This window comes from Buteo buteo, chromosome 10 (assembly GCF_964188355.1).
Source record: "Buteo buteo chromosome 10, bButBut1.hap1.1, whole genome shotgun sequence".
Classification (NCBI taxonomy): Eukaryota; Metazoa; Chordata; class Aves; order Accipitriformes; family Accipitridae; genus Buteo; species Buteo buteo.
In genome coordinates this window covers 3,249,256-3,267,238 of record NC_134180.1, presented here as the reverse complement: position 1 = coordinate 3,267,238, position 17,983 = coordinate 3,249,256, and the positions used below count along the sequence as shown (strand labels likewise).

Below are 17,983 nucleotides of genomic sequence, written 5' to 3'. Positions count from 1 at the left end.
CTTTTTTCCTGATTTTCTCCCCCATCCCACTGGGTGGAAGGGGGGGGAGTGAGTGAGCAGCTGCAGTTAAACCACAACACCTGGTATTCAAAAAGACACTTTCAGAGTGTACAATTTTATAAGAAATTCAAGTGTACTTCACAGGTTGGCTTTTCTGTTTCTTCTGCAAACTGGACTGGAAATAAGTGGATGGGAGGGGAACAATTTCTTGCACTTTCCTTTATATTAATCGCAGGCACTCCTGGATGATAATGTCTGTGTCGCTATCAGTTGACATTTTCATACCTTCATTTTATCTCTTGTTTACTCCAGAGATAGTGCTGGAATTATCTATCTCAATATAAAATGGGGTCAAGTTGCCCCTCCTTCCCAAATCCTACAGTTTACATTCTGAAGTAAGCAGCCTTCATCTCTTCCTGTGCAGTATTCCCATACAGAGCTCCGCTCCAGTACAGTTCAGTCCTGCTCTGCTGCTTAGTCATTTCCCTGGGGAGAAGGGGAAGACAAGTAAGACTCTTCTGTTTGGATTTTACTGATACATAAAGGCATCTTTGAGAGGTGCCTTTTACATAGCTTACTGCTTCTGAACCCTCTCCTCGTGTGTGTTTGGTTTTTGGTTGGTTTTTTTTTTTTATACTATTGGAATAACAGATCTCAACTTTACATTTGGAGCATTTGTGTTTTAAAGTTGTCTAGCATATGATTTTCCTTGTAAAATTGAAGCTTACTTCTTACTATTCAGATGTTAGTAGGTTTTCTCTTTCTCTTAAAAGATGTCCTCATTTTCCAAGAAAATAAAATTCATGAGGTTTTTGCAGAAACTGTTTGGTAATATTGTAAAACTTGTCTCTGAAATAAGAGAAATCAGAATTGTATTTTTGCGTTACTTTGTATGTCTGTCTTAACTAACTCTAATTATACCTTTTAAGCTTAGAATACATTAAAAAACCCCACTGTTATGGAATAGCATTTCCATAGTTTTTCTCAGACAGATTCAAAATTGCTCTTGTACAAAATCTTCCACCTTTTTTTGTACTTATTTTCTTTTAGTTTTTTTAAATATCCCTGATACCTTACTCTTGACAAAGCACTGATTCTGTGCAATAAAGAGGATTTTTTACAGTGTTTTTTATGCTAAGGTGGAAACAGTTATTTTCTGAAACTGTCTTGGAGCTTCATTTTATCAGGTCTCTTCCGAGATCCTCTTCTGAAGTACTGACTGGGAGGTTGCCTGTCATCATTTTTGTTAATGAAGGAAGAACACTTACACTTCTATCAGCAGAAAAAATACACCCTGGAGGTTTCCAGGATTTCAGTCCTTGGGATGCCTGGCTGCCACTGGACCCAATGACTGATGTCCGTGTGGATGGATGGGTGCTAAGCTGGTATCTGGCCTGTCCCTTCTGGACGCCCTGCCCTTGAGAAGGGGCATCTGAGAGACTAATTTGACATCCAGAATGTAATTATAAACTGCTCAGGACTTGATTCACAGCAAATGGGACACTTCTGCCTCAGGGCAGGCAACTAGGGGCAGTGATGACTTCAGGCAGCTTGCCTCCCTCTCAGCTCAGTGTTTGGTGTAACCCTTAGAGCACTGAACTGGGAAGGAGCTGGGGTTTTTTAAAGAGTTTTGTTGGTTTTTTTGTGTTTTTTTTTTTAAACAGACTAGGCCTATTTATGCTACTCAGCCTAACTTACTTGAGCTTAATTACTGCAAGGTGTAAAGCATGCTGTTCTTGACTTTTTGAATGCTGCTTAGTAATGTCTTTGCCAGCGCAGGGTGACTCTCCAAGAGCCTGCGATGGAAACTGCCGGATCTCTAGGATGGAAAACTGCCCTGAACCTGTGGAGTCCTGATGTTGCTGGGTTGACATAGTCTCCCATTCTCTCTCTGCCTTGCTAACCCTGTGATTTATAGTGTGGAGGTTGTGGTGTGCTTTGTGGCCGCAGTAAATGGTGATGTGAAGAATGTGCTCCCTGCAGCTTATTCATTCAGCTTCTCTGTCGCACAGGAGTCTCTGATAAAGTGTACCAGCCCCAATCATTCATGTGTCAGAGCGGAAGCTTAAGGGTCATCTTGCTTTGGGGATGCTAGTATGGCAAGGCCATCAAAAATACTTTTTGAAAGCTGCCGTAGCATTGTGCTTTCTTGTGCAGCTGGTTTTGCTCCATTGGAATTGCTTCAAGGGTGATGCATGGGGGCATAGATAGGAAGAAGGAAGAGTGGTGTTAACATCCCACCTAAGAATAAAAAACTAAATAGTGTATTCTGTTCAAGAACTGCAGAAATGGTGATGTTAGAATTCTGAAAGGCACTGTAAAAGTGTGAAGTAGCTGTGAATTGACATCACACTTTCTCATCAGGTACCTTCCCTTTTTGATGTTGTCCACAGAAATTCCTTCAGTGTAGGCAACAGTTTTTAACTCTTATGCCTCTTCACTTTCTGCATGAAGAACACTTTAAAAACAAAGCCCACTTTCTATTATAGGGGAGTAAGAGTAGATTGCTTATGAACAGTCTCCTTCAATTTTTAACTACATTTTGCTTTATTATTTGTTTTTTCTGATAACTGTGCTTCTGATTTTCTTCCAGCTTGGTTCGCTAGTGGCAGGCAGCAGTTTCAGGGGTTTTGTGGGGTGGCTTATAGCTGGGCGCTTCCTAATGTCGGGCATCAGAATTCAGATCTTGCTTCTGCTCTGTACTCACCTGACTCTTAACTGCTTTGAAAATATGTGCAGGTGAGTCTAGATTATTATAGGAAAGACAGAAACATTTCATTTGGTGTGTGGTTTTCAGAGGGGTCTTGATTGCTGTTTCCTTTAGGATTGATATACAATGTCTTGTCTCCTTTATTTATATATCAACCCTCCCTTGATTCTAAGTTGTAGCATTTGGAGTTGCAAAAAATATATTTTCAGCTTCATATCCTTTTGAAAAATGTTACTAAAGAACACTTGTTATTACCAGGGGAAAGAATTTCATAGTGTGCTAGAAGCAAATCTTGGGTTGTCACTTTAGATACCGACACTTCATATTCCACCAAACATAATTATTCATGTTTCTGCAAAGTGCCTATAGATCTTGGGTGTTGTACATGGGATACAAAATGGTGGATTTTCCTACTTCATCTGTTGGTTTACAGGCGTGTAATACAGCACAGCGTTTGGCTTTCTTTTTAAAAGAAATGACTAAAAAGCAGATGATCAAACAGGAGGATAAAAGGATAACTTTAGTCACTTAGCAAGAATTCTCTAGTATGTCTGTCACTTCAGAGCTGTAGATCTTCACCAAACCATGTCAGTTCATGCGCGCTGCTTGCTTAATGCATGAACACAGGGTGCTGACCTGCTGAAATGTCATGTTTTCTCCAAACGAAAGTGGTCGGTGGTAGACTTCTTTCACCAACTGCAAGTCTTACGATGCAGAAGAAATAATACCTTGAGATAACCTCAGAATGATGTTCACTATAGACTACATCATAACCACTGGATAAGTCTCATTTTGTTTATCGCTTGTCCTAGAATGAGTCTGTCAGAACAGAAAGGAACTGGTACTTCACTGAATTCCCCCGCCTTGTAGTGCTGCTGAGAGCATTGAATTTCCTTCTGTGTTCTTTCAGCCTTATCTGAGACATAGAACTCGGGACCCTGCTGAGGTGATCCTCCCCCCTGCCCCTGCACTGGGGTTGTGTTTGTCTTGCAGGAATGAGGATTGCGTATATTTGAGAGAGATTCAGAAGTAGTTGGCATCCTTAAAGGTATACAGAATAGAAAAAGATAAAAAAGAATTCTGGCAGAGGTTGCAAAATAGCTTTGTGCGTGCCACCCCCACAGCTGCCCCCCCCCCCCCCCCCCAAAAAAAAAAAAAAAAAAAAAAAGGAATCTTCATGTAACACATCAGCAGAAGCCTGATAGAAGCCTGATGCCGGTTGGGATGGGTTATTATTTGCCTAAAATGAAGCATGTCACATAGCATTTTATATTATATCTTAAACCAGAAAGAATCCTCTTATTACGAATGGAGTGGAGCAGGGTAAATCTGACTCCCCAGCTAACTTGCCACTTACCAAACTCTTCTACCCACAAAAATCTGCATGGAACATTAAGGAAGCAAGTTAAGGAAGCACGCAAGGAAAAAGCGTGCCCTGCAGCCAGGGACCAGGGGGAGTCCTTGGAAATCTTTGCCTAATTGTTTTGTTTATGAAACTCTGTAGAGGGTTTCCAGTGGGTTTCCTAATGAACTGGTTTGTTGTTGAGACTTACGGCAATGCTGGTAATTACACTAGAAACAGGGGGTCAAGACTCATCTTCTTTCCCATAAGCTTTCAACTACCAACCATTAAACACACAAACTATGCATTTTAGGTTTTTTTCCTTCTTCTCAAAGTTTAACTCCTCATTTACTTGCAGAGTACCTGCCACTCATCTTTCAGGCATGTACTTGCAATTTGTGTGCCTTTGTCCCTTATGAAACCTTAGCTATCTGAGAGCATTGCTGTAGAAGGTCTGAGTGGAAATGTAGCTTTGGGCTGAGTGGAAGGAAAATTAAACTGGAGCCCAAACTAGTTTATTCTGTCATATTGGATGAGTATTAACTAGATCCCAAGTAACATGTCTGTAATATGATAACAAATTGGATAGCTATTTAAGAGTATTATACTGGGAGGACTTTGTGTTTCTCCCAAAAGCTGAAACTGTACTTTCTCCTGGAAATTTATGGAGAGAAGCTTAGGAGTGTTGCCTGCGTTAGCAGTATGTGTTCCTGTAATACACAGCAAGAATTTCTTAGCTGCCTTTTGAAAGTAACCATCTTTCTTTCCCAGTAACTTGCTTCTAGGCTTCATTGTTATGAAAAAGCAGATACAAAAACTTTAAGCAAAGATTTTGGTCTGACATTTAATCATTTAATGGTGGTATAATAGCCGAAAGAACTTCCAACTTCAAGTGTTGGGTTTTCTTGTATTTAAATTTCCATTAAGGCAAAGTGGGAGGCTTACTGAGTCTTAAATAACTGTGCAGTGGGCCCTGATTTCATGTCAGTGTGAGGGGGTTTTCCATAAGAACCAGAGGTGCCAATCTAAATATATCATTTTGGTGACTTATTTCTACATAAGGAGAAGGGTTATTTTACTTTAACTTTGTACACTATGGAACAGATGGGGTTAGGTTTAGTGTTAATAGCTGGGAAGCGAGGGAAATATCCTTGCAAAAATGACGCTGAAGGTTGAGGTTGAATGAGGCTGCATTTTTCCATGTATCATTTGATTTTATTGCTTCAAGGAGACAGTCTCTTTATTTGACTGTTATTTTATATAGACTTCTTAGTGTTTTTATTTAAAAAAATATTGCAAATAAGATAACGGTTACACATTCAGTAGCCACAAATTTCCCACTATCAGTCTTTGAGTTATAATTGATGAGACAGGGTTCCTGGTGTGGTCAGATATTTTACCACAGTCTCCAAATTCGAGTAGCAGATAATAAAATAGTGAGTAGGAGAAGAATGTTGGTTTTCTGTGTTTGAAAAGTGCTTCACTATGCATTTCCTTATAGTATTTTTGCATGTGCTTAGATTGCAAGTTGCCTTTGCATGTTCTTATCCTGTGTGGCTAAAAAAGTTATTAGCTTATGAAAAAGGAGAGATGAGGCTAGGAAAATCCTTCAGAAGGTGGAACAAATTAAGTTCCTGCAGATTTGGTGAATATGGGAGCTCCTCTTGTCTTGTTGCTGTTTTGGGTCTTGGATCCCCTGTAACTGAAGGCAAAGAGCTAACCCTAAAACTGTTTTGATTTTTGTTTTGCTTTTTTTTTCCACCTGCATTTTCAGGACTTGCAGTCGGTCCTTGGATATCCCAGTTATGAATATTCTGTTGTTTATTCTGTTGTTTGATCTGTTGCTCTGACTGCCTTGCTGTTCCCGAGCAGTTTGGTGTGGTGGTCTGGCTTCCAAATGGGGAATGACAGAGGAGAGACGGGAAGATATTTGATTAGATCTCAGGGTTCCTTAAATTTTTCTCCTGTCATTTTGACATGACAGGCATATCCTTCATGTTGCCATTTAGTCATGGTCTGTGCTTTGCGTGACCATATCGCTCTTAAATCTTTCACAGGTCTACTGGTATGTAGGAGTTCTGTGAATACCTGAATCGGAGCTTTGTGGTTCAGTTTTGACTCACATAAAGGAAACGAGGTTTTATATCTCTCCTTAGTGGTGGTGTTTAAGTGTAGACATGTTCTTTTTTTTGTTGCTGTTGTTTTGTTTTGTTTCTATAAAGTTTAATCATAAAGGAATATGAAAGTGTTAGAATTTGAGGGGGGGAAATGGAATATGGAAGGATATGTTCTGCAGAGATTGGGATAGGGAGAGACAGAGGTGGGGGAGTGTAGGCATAGTATCTCTTAGGAAATACATGTGTTTATGACCACAATTAAATACTTTGAAAGAAATATAACTCTGTGTATATGGAAGGGGATGCAGTACATGGAAAGGGGTATCATTGACAGGGAAACACAAGCTTGCTATTCTTGTCCTGTTCTAATGGAATAAAGCAGGTAATTAATTGCAAAGAAAATTTCTTGCCCTTCTCTACCCACAGTTTCCTCCTCTAATCTCTCCTGTTCTCCTCCCTCTCCCACTCCTTAGGCACACATGCACATTCTCTTTTGCAGTTGTGTTGGAAGCATGTGCTGTATTAAGCAGGATCTCGCTGCTGGGTCTGAGGAAAGGGTATGGAAAAATACCCTGGCCATTATGGGAATGTGAATGTGGCACAACTGCAGCAGCTGAGGAAATATAGCTGTATGGTCCGGAAGAAGCCACAAAGGAAACAGGCTTTGTAAATTATTCATGCTTGCTAGTGTGAAAGCAATAAAATTAAATTAAAATTGAAATATAAACATACATCATGTTAGATTTGTGTAAAGAAAGGAACTTGGCTACTGCAGGGTGCTGGTGTTGCGGTACACTGGAGATTACAGCCCACAGCGTCATTTATCTGAATAGCAGTCTGAATAGCATCCAGATAGCTCAGTATGTGGTTTCTCAATAATCTGTGTATACTTTACATTTTTGTGAGACTCTTAAGCTGGTGGTGGTTGGAGACCATACTGGAGACCTTTAGACCTGTCTGACTCGGGATTTGCTCTGCTTGATTTGAAGGAATTGACATATGTGTGCTGCAGCATGTTGGTTCCAGGTTAGGATCAGAAAATGGACTGTTCCCCTTTTAAGCCATTTTTCATACTTTGTAAAGGCAGAGGAGGTCAATCTCCATAGCTCATTGATGATGTGTGCTGTGGGGTGCTCTTCTGTATTCCTCTTTGTAGCAGTGCACAGGTGCTTTTAAAATTTCTTCAGGAAAAGTGATTGAAAATCTGCTCAATACAAATCCCTTAAGCTGTTATTGATGGAGGTGCCGGTGAGAAGCTTCTGCCTGGCCAGGAATTTGAAGCATGGGTACCATCTGTGTTCCTGCCATTCTTTGGCCAAATTGCATTTCCAGCCTTTCTGTCCCTCGCTATTTTTCATTAAATGAATTGAGTTTTCCTGAAAGTACCTGTCCATAAATACTCCTTCCCACTCAGCACACTCAGGTTATTACTGCTTTCCCAGTCAGAGCAGCAGAAGGTGGCCAGCGGTCTTTGCAAAAAGAAAAACAGGAGTTGGGAGGGAGGTGAGATAGCCGAGAACTGTACAGAAAAATTCTCTTCTCTCAGTGGCTTCTTAACTATGGCCATAAATCTTTTAATAATGGTAGTGAAAAATGAAAGAAGAAAGGGGAGAAGCAAGTTTAATTTCGTGCGTTTCTGTTAAGAAAAAGAATAGAACAGTTTTGCAAAGGTGTGGAGGAAGGGTGAAAAAAGTCCTGCAAAGTGGCTATAATTACCTCATCCTCAACTTGGAAAGCAATTCAGTGCAAGTGCATACCAAGCAAAGCTTTGCATCTTGGGGCAGAATTAAAAGGGGGCTCAACTTTTCACCACAACAGCAAAGCTGTAGTTGCAGCCTCCATGAGGCAAGCGGGTATTGCTGTGTTGCTGTGTCCTTTTCAATCCAGTACCTTCTCTTGAGTAAAAAGTTTATAAAGACAAGATGCTCATTCAGTTTGGTATCTGTGTCCTGGGTGAGAATCCCCTTGCTGGACTTGGTCTGTTAATTCTGTGTTTCGTCAGAGCAAACAGATATCCAAGTAAATAACACCTGTAAGTAGTCTTTGTGTAGGCTTATACAATGGCAAAGGTGTCATTCCAGAGGTTAGAATTAGCGTATGCTAGTTGAAATTAATAATGCACGTTTTCTTTGACTTTGGCATATGTGGTTTAGATGCAGAATGTAGTTATTGTTGTAACCTTTTTTATTTCTCTACAGTCTTGTGAAGGATTTATGTGCAACATCATGATGTATAATTATGAAGTTTAACTGCCTTGTTCACTAGTTTAGCCTTTTGTTCCTTTAAGGGTTTCTTCAGTTATGAAGTGATATTAATAATCTCTTTTCAGCCTGAGAAACTCTGCAAGAGGCTGGCTAATGGAGGGAATGTAGGTTTGAGATCAGGCTCAGACGTGGACTACATTGGCTAAAGTTATTGCTGTCTAATGACTGTAACACAGTAGATGAGTAGCATACTGGGTATCAGTCACCAGAAAGTTTTAGCTTGGTTGGTGGGTTTAAAGGGAGCAGAAATTTCTTGGGAACAGAGTCTTCAACTAGCCTCAGAGAGTGTGGCAGCTTGTGCTGTCTCTGATTTTGCCGAGGGCAGGTAGAGTCAATGTTTTCCATTAAGCTAAAATACCCATGTATACACCAATGCAATTCCTAGCATTGACCCACCATAGGCCTTACAGACAAAACAGGTAGAGTGTTAGTTTGTCTCTGGAGAAAGGCAAACTCAGCTGATGAGAAAAGAAAGTGTTCCTCTGATCTAACATGGTGTTGGTGTCTGGATATCTCTTGCAGTGTACTTGCCGCAAAGACATGGTGAAGATTTCCATGGATGTCTTTGTGAGGGTTCTGCAACCAGAACGTTACGATTTATGGAAACAAGGAAAAGACATTGCTGTCCTGGACCATATGAAACCCACGGCTCTGACTAGCCCGGAACTAGATGCCTGGAACGAGACTAAAGCAGAGTTGAAGGCTAAATTGCTTCGCAGGTAAAGAGAAAAAAAAACCCCAAAAACCCCAAAAACAAAAGAGAAAAGAGTTGTTTCTAAGCACTGTGTTTTGATTTTAATTACTAAGATTTTAAATGCTATAATTCTTAGTTGGGGATAGTTCAAACTTTTTTTTTTTTAAATTCCTCTTGTAATTTTTCTTGGGTAATGTGTTCCCTCATTGTTCTGTTTCCTTTAAATGTTGTAGAAGCACATGTTTTCTGAAACTAGGACGCTGTGTGCCCCCTCGCATCTCATCTCTTATTCTGGAAGACAAAAAATCTATAGTAAACATTTATAGCTTCACTTATCAGAAAGCAGGAGGAAAAAAACACCCATCAATTGCAAAAAGGATTTTATGCATGCCTTTCTGTGCTTCCTTTGATCTCTGTATTAATTTTCTACAAGTTTGTGGGTTTTGTGTGTTACAGCATGCTTGAATTGAAAATTTGGCATGCTAACCTTTTACTGTTGGAATCTTGCTTTATAGGATAGGAGATGAGGAAGAGGACAACAAACACCGGTATGTGACTTCCCTCATCAACTTAAATGACTTCATTCTTTTTCCTGTCAAGCTTCTTAAAACAGTAACTCTGAAGGTGTTTTCCTTTTTCAGTTAGTTTTTTTCATGTCTGCTTCCTTGAAAGAGCACAGAAAAATCTTTGGGCATCAAGGTTTCTCAGACTTCATCTTGGTTTTGTGTGGTTTTCCAAGATCTCCTCTTGTATCACTAGAGAACCTCAGCTATGTCATGCTTGTTTTGGTTTTCCATTCTTGAGTGGGCAGTTAATCTACTGAATTAGTAGTGATGTGTAATGATTAACTGGTTGTGGATAAAGTGAACTGGTCACCAAAGCAGATAGTTAATAAAACACTGCTGCTGTCTCAAAGTGGAACTGAACTAGAATGTTTTAGACATGGGCTGCCAGTTGGGAGAACTTTCCTTCCTCATCAAGCTTGCTTGAAGAATGAGACCCTATATTCTAGGAAATTGAATTATCATAGGGCTTTAAAGTACTCGGATGTAAAGTGTGTGCCCTTCCATATGCTCCCTTACCCTTCTTTTTTACATCATACTCATTCCTGCTCTGCCTGTTACCCAAAGTGCTTGCAGTGTAGCACACAAGCTTACTTCTTTCTGCTCTCATCTAGTATTTGTTGAGTTTCTGGTGTGAGTGTTGGCAGTCTCTGGAAATTGTACCACTTCATCCAGATGTAATATTCTGCTTGTAATTTCAGTTCCAATATCACTTCCTTGAAATCCAGGAAAAAAGCTTTAAATAGACTTCAGGTTTCTGAAGCCATCTTTGGTAGGGACTTTGAGTAACAGTTTAAAAAACATTGACTTAAAAATTTGATGATAGCTGATTTATTTAGGCATTCTAGCAAAGAAAAGGTAACATACTAGTAAGTGTGTCTCTTTCTCCAGCACTGGTGTTTGCTGTCTCCCAGGAGTTAGTTTTCGGTCACCCGGCATTGCTTTGGACTGGTGGTCTCGTGTCTTGCCTTTTCTATGTGAAATGATTTGTCCATTATTTTACAAATGCTGAAATAGGAATGTGTGTTCCCCACTAAATCCATGCTCCAAAAGACAATAAATACAGTATTTGGGAGATAACTGACCTCTGCAGTGTTGCTCTACACCAGAGGTTATATTTCTAAAAAGTTTTCAGCTCTTCCTTCTATAGGGAGCTTCAGGAAAAGCAGTGTAGTCTGAGAGTCAGAAGTTGGGATTTATGCTTTATGGACAATGACTGTCTGAGCTCCAGTGGGTCCCTGCATCTTTTTCTTCTGCATCTGGAAATTTGGGATCTCTATACTGCCTATGGCTATTAAGGGTTACTTAGATATCTGTAATGTTTGCACAGTGTAAGGTACTATATGAACACCAAGGATTATTTTCCCTCTTTGAGCCTATTGCTTAGCAGAGAAGCCTCTCTCTTAGCCTGAGCCTATTGCAAAAGATCCGGGTACTTTTTTTCCTTATCTATTCATTGTTTCCTAGATTATTTCAGTATTATCCTGAAGCAGTTTTGAAGCTGTTGAATACTGCTTAGGAGTAGTCTCTCTCCTGTGCTTATGTCTTGGAAAGACATAATTTTACTTGAAGACTGACTTTTCTCAGCAGGATGGACTTTACTGAAAAAATGGGATTCACCTCTGTCCAAACCTCTTCACAGTTGTATCTACTTAATTTAAGTTGCTTTTTGGTCTGTTCTTCAAAGAGTATAAATGCTGCTTTTTTGCCAGCTCTCTTGGAAAATGTAGCTTTTAAACTCTGCAGAGATACACCTTACTACTTCTCTTAAGGTTGCTCATACTTAGTTACCTTGAAAAACTCAACTTTGTTTACTTTATGGCTTCAGTGAGAGACTGTTTTAGTCTAGTCCACAAAAAGCCCATGTGAATTATGCCAGATACAGAACATCTTCACTTGAAATGTACAGCCTTCAACTTGTATTTCTGGAAGCACAGTTTCTTTAAATGATGTGCTTTCTGCCTCTCTTCATTATTCCACAACTTCAGAATGAGAAGAGCACTGGAAAAAGATCTTTTTGATCTACTGTGAGTATAGAGCTTTGTGATTTAATTTTTGCCTGGCATTTCTACACCGCAGGAATAAAACACACACTTCACTAAAAGCAGCTTGTAACACTTGATTCTACTCTGATGCTTTCTTCACCAGCTATGGAAGGTTCCAGTGTCAATGGAAAAGTCCTACAGGTTTATCTTCTCCTTCCACCTTGCCTTTCCCCCACAGAGAACGTGGTGGGTTCTTAGAATATGGGTGAAAAGTCCATCCTTCTGGGTTCAGCTGTGTGTTCCTGCTAATGAATGTCTTGCAGGTGTGAAGTTAACATCTATACTTGGAGGGCTACCATATGGTTAGAGTCTAGCAATTATAAATTACTGTGCATATGGGTCAACTTTCTTTTCTATTAATCATTCATCTCAGGTTGAATTTTTTTCTTCCTTCTTTGTTGGTTACCTGATTAAGGGCTCTTAACTCCATTGTACTCCAAATCTAATTAGCAGCTGAGTTTCTGGGCTCTGAGGATGGAAAGCTGAATTTCAGCTTTGCTACAGTTTTGGGCCTATGAATGCAGTGTCATTGCATTTTACAGTTTGTTACATGATGGTAGATGCAAGGCCATATGGAAGAGGCTGCTTTCAAAAAAAAAGTGCCTACATGCTAAAAATGGTGTAAAAATTGCAGGTCTCTGAATTGTTCTCTTTTGAAAAAGAGAGCTTGTTAGGGTTAAACCCAATGTTCAAGGAGCTACTTGATAGATCCTGTCAATAAATTTTACTGGGTCTGTCTGGGATGGAGTTAACATTTTTCATAGTAGCACATGGGCTTGTGTTTGGGATTTGTGGCTACAGCAATGCTGATAAGGCAGTGATGTTTCGACTACTGCTGAAGGGTGCTTGCACAGTGTCAAGGCTTTATTTTTTTCCCGCTCTGCTTCCTGCCTGGTGAGTAGACTGAGGGTGGGCAAGAGCTTGGGAGGGAACATAGCTGGGACAGCTGACCCAAAGTGGCCAAAGGGATATTTTATACCATAAAATGTTATGCTGAGCAATAAAAACCTGGGGCAGAGAAGGAAGAAGGGGGGATTGGCTTCCAAGGTGGCCGTTGTTTGGAGACTGGCTGGGCATTGGTCTGCCTGTGGGAGATGGTGAGTGGATTTCTTTTGCTTATTTCTTTTTATTCTTCCTTCACCTATTAAACTGTCTTTGTCTCAACCTACAAGTTTTCTGGCTGTTGTTCTTCCTGTTTTCCTTCCCTGTCCCACTTGAGTGGTGGGGAGCGAGTTGAGCGTCTGTGTGGGTGTTTGGCTCCTAATACGGTTCCTAACTAAAAGACATTATCCAGACTTTTGCGTTTGTCTTTGCATTGCGGCTACTGTAATCTCTTTGTGGTGTTGACTCTTTAGAAAGAAGAGCATTGCTATTGGCTTGTTAGTATTAGCCTGATCATATTAATACACACTTTTTTTAGACTTCTTCGTAGGCGTTGGACCTTGTGAATTATACTACTGAAAAATCATAGACTGCCTATTGATTATGCTATAAGCATTCATTATACTGTGTTTTTAGCAACTGGCAGTTCTGGTTAATGTTTCAGAGCTGGAAGATGATGCTTTGCAGACTTCCAGCAGTTTGCCAAAGGGAAGCATGTACAGAATGAAATGAAATGATGGAATGGAGGCAGATGATGAAAGAAAGATTTATAACAAGTTTTCATCTATATTTTGAAATACAAGCAAAATAGATTTAAAATACAATTAAAATAATTTTAACTGCAGCTTGTGAGCTTACATTAGTAATGGTGGGAAAAAACTCTTCAAGAAACCCGAACAATTAATGGCTGCTGTGAATGGATCTTAAATGTTGAGTTATGCAAGGTTCATCTGTTTCCTTTCAGATATCTGTTTTGCCCTGTAGCTATTGTTAGCTACCTTGTGTTTTCTCTCCAAAGAAGATCCTTTTGTTTTGTATTCAGCTTTTTAAGTCAGTGATCGTTTTATATATTGAAGGCTGTTCTTTTATGTCGAATCACGTTTCTGTACTTCTAGGTCTCACAGAAAAAGAAGTCAACCCAGAAGACATAAAACAGAGGATCAGAAGTCACTTGGGGATGTCATGGCTATTGAAACTGCCTTGGAAGATGTGAAAGTAAAAGAGGAACTGAAAAGAGGGACGGATCTGGAGGAAGAGGAGAGAAGCAAAGTGATTGAGGGAGAAGGTGAGGCCCCTGCTCGCTGATGGCAGATCACTTCAGTGAAGAACTGGGGCAAGCTATCTCTCTAAAACACATTTGTAAATAACTTGTCTGCTGTTGTTTATTTCTGTTGAAATATCAGTAGAGTCTTTCCCAATATTAAATCTATGCTCACTGAAATACACCATCATTTACAGCAGCAATTGATTTTTCCCTCTCTTTAAGGATTCAGTCCAAATAGCTTTCTTGGCAGGGCTTGAAAATTCTGCCCAAACTATTACAGGTTTGTAAAAATATATATTAGGGGAGGAATATTTTAAAATATTTCATAGAGGAACAAATAAATATATTTTGTGTCCTACTCTGAAAAGGAATGATTTGTGCACTCCCTTGTGCAATTAATCTTTCCCCTTTTCCTCCATTCCTCCCCATTTCTTACAGACACTGTGAATAAAGTCAGCCTTAGGTTTTTGTGGGATCCGCAGCTGCTGCATGAGTCCAAGTTGCAGGTTTGGTTTTCAACTCTAGCTGTAGGAGGGAAGCTTTTCAGCTTTCTTTGCATGGCTGAAGTTAATACCAGTCCATTATGACTCCCAGTCCTTTATGATTTCTTCTGCATGTGGTTAGTCCAAAGGCCTGACCTCAGCCATCTTGCTGGAGGCTCTTTTTGTGAGGGCTTTTTTTTCTTGGCTGTGTATGAAAGGTTGCAATTCTTTCTGGGAGTAAGCTGCTTTTTTTCCCCTTGATGTGTGTGGTTAAGTAGTTGATGTGTCTGATGCCACCTCTTTTTGAGGCACTCTCGAGCATTTCATAAACACTAGTGAATTCATTTTCTTATATTGTATATATCCATTATTTGTTTAGCATTTGTAGAAAACTGATGCTGCAAACTGTTTAGAGAACCTTGATGATGATCTTAAAAGAAATCTGTAGAAGGTCTGAGAAAAGAATTGAGGTCTTTGTTCAGTTCCAGAGTCTCTTAGCTAGACAGTGTATTTTCTCTTTTCATGGGAAATAAGGAGTTTGAAAATCATTGTTCTACAGAGCAGGAGTAGCACAGTGCAGATAGTTAATTTCTATTGCCCTAAGCTTGAAAGTGTCAGCAGTGTGTTAAATTGTATGCTCTTAGATCTTGTACAAGTTTAACAATTGATGCTTGTAATAAATGGCCCGAAAATGCTGATATCCCTTCGGAGACAAGAGATAAGTGACAAGGATAGATCTGAGATCCTTAGAATGGTAGAGGAACAATAGAGATTCTGTTCTAGCTGAATAGGTTCCAAATCATACACTTAGACTACATGTTAAGAGCTCTTTAACTGTTAGCACAGGAGGGAAAAGCTTATTTTCAGCACCATTGCAGAAAGTGTCACTAGAATCAGACTGACTGATTTGCAGTTTGTGAGGGGTCCAATGCTCAGGTTGTTAGCAAATATACAAGTTTCTTAATGCAATATAGCAATTAAGTACCAGTGAGTTCTCTAGTTTTCTACATCCTACTGTCTGTATTACCTCTCACAAGTGTGTTACAGTTTCATCTTGAAAAAGAAAATAGCATCTGTTTGGATGGCCCTGCTCATGGCAATTTAGCTTCCCCCCATCCCTGCCTTCACTTCCTTTTTCTATTCCTCTGGTTTTAATTTGGCTTAATTTTCTCCTTACACCAGAAAAGATGACCTTGAGAAGGAGGAAGAATGAGATTTCAAATTAATCGTTGGTAGTTTCAAAGTAGGTCTTATGCTTCATGTTGGTTATTTGGACTAGCTGAGATTAATAACTTGAGGTTTTCAGGATTTCTGACCCAGATACCATAAGGTGTTTGCTTTTGGTTTTTATGACTCAGCTTTATATTCATAATTTATTATGTTGCTATCAATGTATTTAGAATTCTTAGCAGGTTGTCTTGGGACTTGAAATTAAAAAGGAGAGTCTTTAAGCTTTGCTCTTCTGGGTGTGCTAAGCAGCATAAATACATCCTGTGAGTCAGCAGGTGTTACCTGCAATGCTGTGCCTGTTAAAGAGTCCTGCAGACTTGGGCTACAAACCATATATCTTACATGATTTTTTTTTTTTTTTTATAATGTGAGAAGAAGCATTGAGATGCCTAACTGCAAAATAGTTGTGTGTTATTTTCCACCACGTTTCATTAAATGGCATTCCCACATATCCTCTTCAGTGTTGCAATTGTAAACTAAGTACATAATTACATGAAGTAATACTGTGATCAAGATGCCAGTGAACTTTTCTGCTGTTACCTGTATGTAATAGCAAATTGGTGCATAACTGATTTTTAGATGACCATTTACTAGGTGAGGTTTTTACTTCAGGCAGGATCTCAAGAATTGGCCAACTGTCAAATAGTGGCTGGTCTCTTGCTGATTTTTCTCCAGTATTGCTTAAGCTGGCAATGTAAAGTCATTAAGAGATTAGACTGATTAATGGGATGGAAGGATTATCATGAAACAATGTCATAGCACAAGAGTTTGTCCTGGAGGCTTTCTGGACTTTTCTAGCATCATGTAGGAAAAATAGAGCCTTTTCAGAAATCTGCTAGCAATTGCTGCGGCCATCTACATATTTGTAGCATGTGCTGTATGAAGTTCTGATAACAACTGAGCAGCCACAACCCCTAGAAGCAAGTAGAGGGTCTTTTCTTACCACTTTTGCTTTCTGCTCCTGTATCGGTCATGTTCACATATTCTGTTAGCATAGAGGATGTATAGGGTATAAACACTGGGTGTGTAGGGATTGCTTTAGGGTAATATTCTCTTCCTAGAAGTAGGGAATGCTGTTGAAAGTGAAAATGTGAACTCGGTGTTTAGAAGGAGCTTTGGGATGGTGGAATAGTCTTTGTGATTACTTTATCTACAGCAGTCTCCCATGTGGATGGAAGAAAAATCCTCAAGTGCAACTGTTACACAAACACAGACATCTTCCTGAAGGATGCAGTGTTGTATTAGAGGGATGTACTGGCAAAACTCTCCTGCTTTCTCCCATGTTCTGTTTCATTTTATCTCTGTGCTTGCAATTCTGTTAGATTAATAAGTCTAATTTACAGTTTCTTTTTGAGCTGGTGACAGTACAAATTATTTAACTGAAGTTGTGGCTAAATTACTGATGCTGAAGTCCATTTCTGATTGTCTTTGCCCAATACCAGAGAGGCTGCTCTAGCAGATGAAGTCCCTGCTCTTGTAGCAGCTTTTTATAATCTCATTGCTCAAAGCTACAGTGTACGGTTCTATATAAGTGGTTTGATTTCCCCACCAACACCCCTTCCCCTCAAAGGTATTGTATACCTGCAACTTTAGTGAACCCCGTACAGTATTTCAAATTATCTCTAGACAAGCAAGCCTTCTTACCCTGAAAAAACATCGTTGTACTACTGTTTTCCATGTGTACTAGCTCTGCTATGTGTGCCTTCCTTCAGTGGAAGGACAACTGATAGGCATTCTTCTGTTAACGTGCCATTTTGATTTGTGCATAAAGATCCCTTTTGTTTCTAGGTATATTCATGATAGTCAGGGACTTTGAATTTTACCTCATTTTTTCCTGGCTTCTGATTTTATAGACTCACTTGCAAACTAGTTTGTTTGTCTTAATGTAAGAACTTTGTTTAAAAGTTCTACATGCCATCTGCTGTCAAATTACCCATTTAGAAGTCAATAAAGCTGGTGAATGGCATTTGTTTTGTTGTTGGGTAGAGAATTCTCCGAGTGTATGGAGAGTAAATATGATCTGGTTTTGTGCAACTGGGGAAAAATCCAATTTGCCTTTCATTCAATATGTTTGTTTCTCTAAGGAAATTCAATATTCCTTTCTCTTTGATAGAATAAACCAGTTTATCTGAGGGACTGCCTACACAAGTACAACAATAAGTATTTGGGCTGGACTTGTTCCCATTTTTATAAATAAGTGTAAATAAAGTCATCAGACCAGACTTCTGGGAGATGTCGAGGTTGAAGTAACCCCTAGAAGATTTTAGCAGGGATTTTAGCACTTTATCTTATTGTGGTATTATCCGCCTTCTCTTTTCAAACCCTTCCTCCCGCAGATACCTTGTTATTGTGTGATGGTTTATCTGATTTTCTTTTTACTAGGTTTGGCT

General features: G+C 39.5%; 1 protein-coding gene across 4 annotated transcripts in view; it reads left to right on the top strand.

Moving 5' to 3' along the window:
• The window catches only part of KDM4B (lysine demethylase 4B), a 94,146-nt gene that overhangs the window by 50,550 nt on the left and 25,613 nt on the right, over window positions 1–17,983 (top strand). For 3 of the 4 annotated variants that reach the window (XM_075038023.1, XM_075038022.1, XM_075038025.1), the window contains 3 exons: window positions 8,956–9,152; window positions 9,643–9,675; window positions 13,733–13,902. In XM_075038023.1, the coding sequence (XP_074894124.1) occupies window positions 8,956–9,152; window positions 9,643–9,675; window positions 13,733–13,902 (400 nt within the window). The remainder of the gene's footprint in view (window positions 1–8,955; window positions 9,153–9,642; window positions 9,676–13,732; window positions 13,903–17,983) is intronic. The other variant, XM_075038024.1, reaches the window with a different exon arrangement.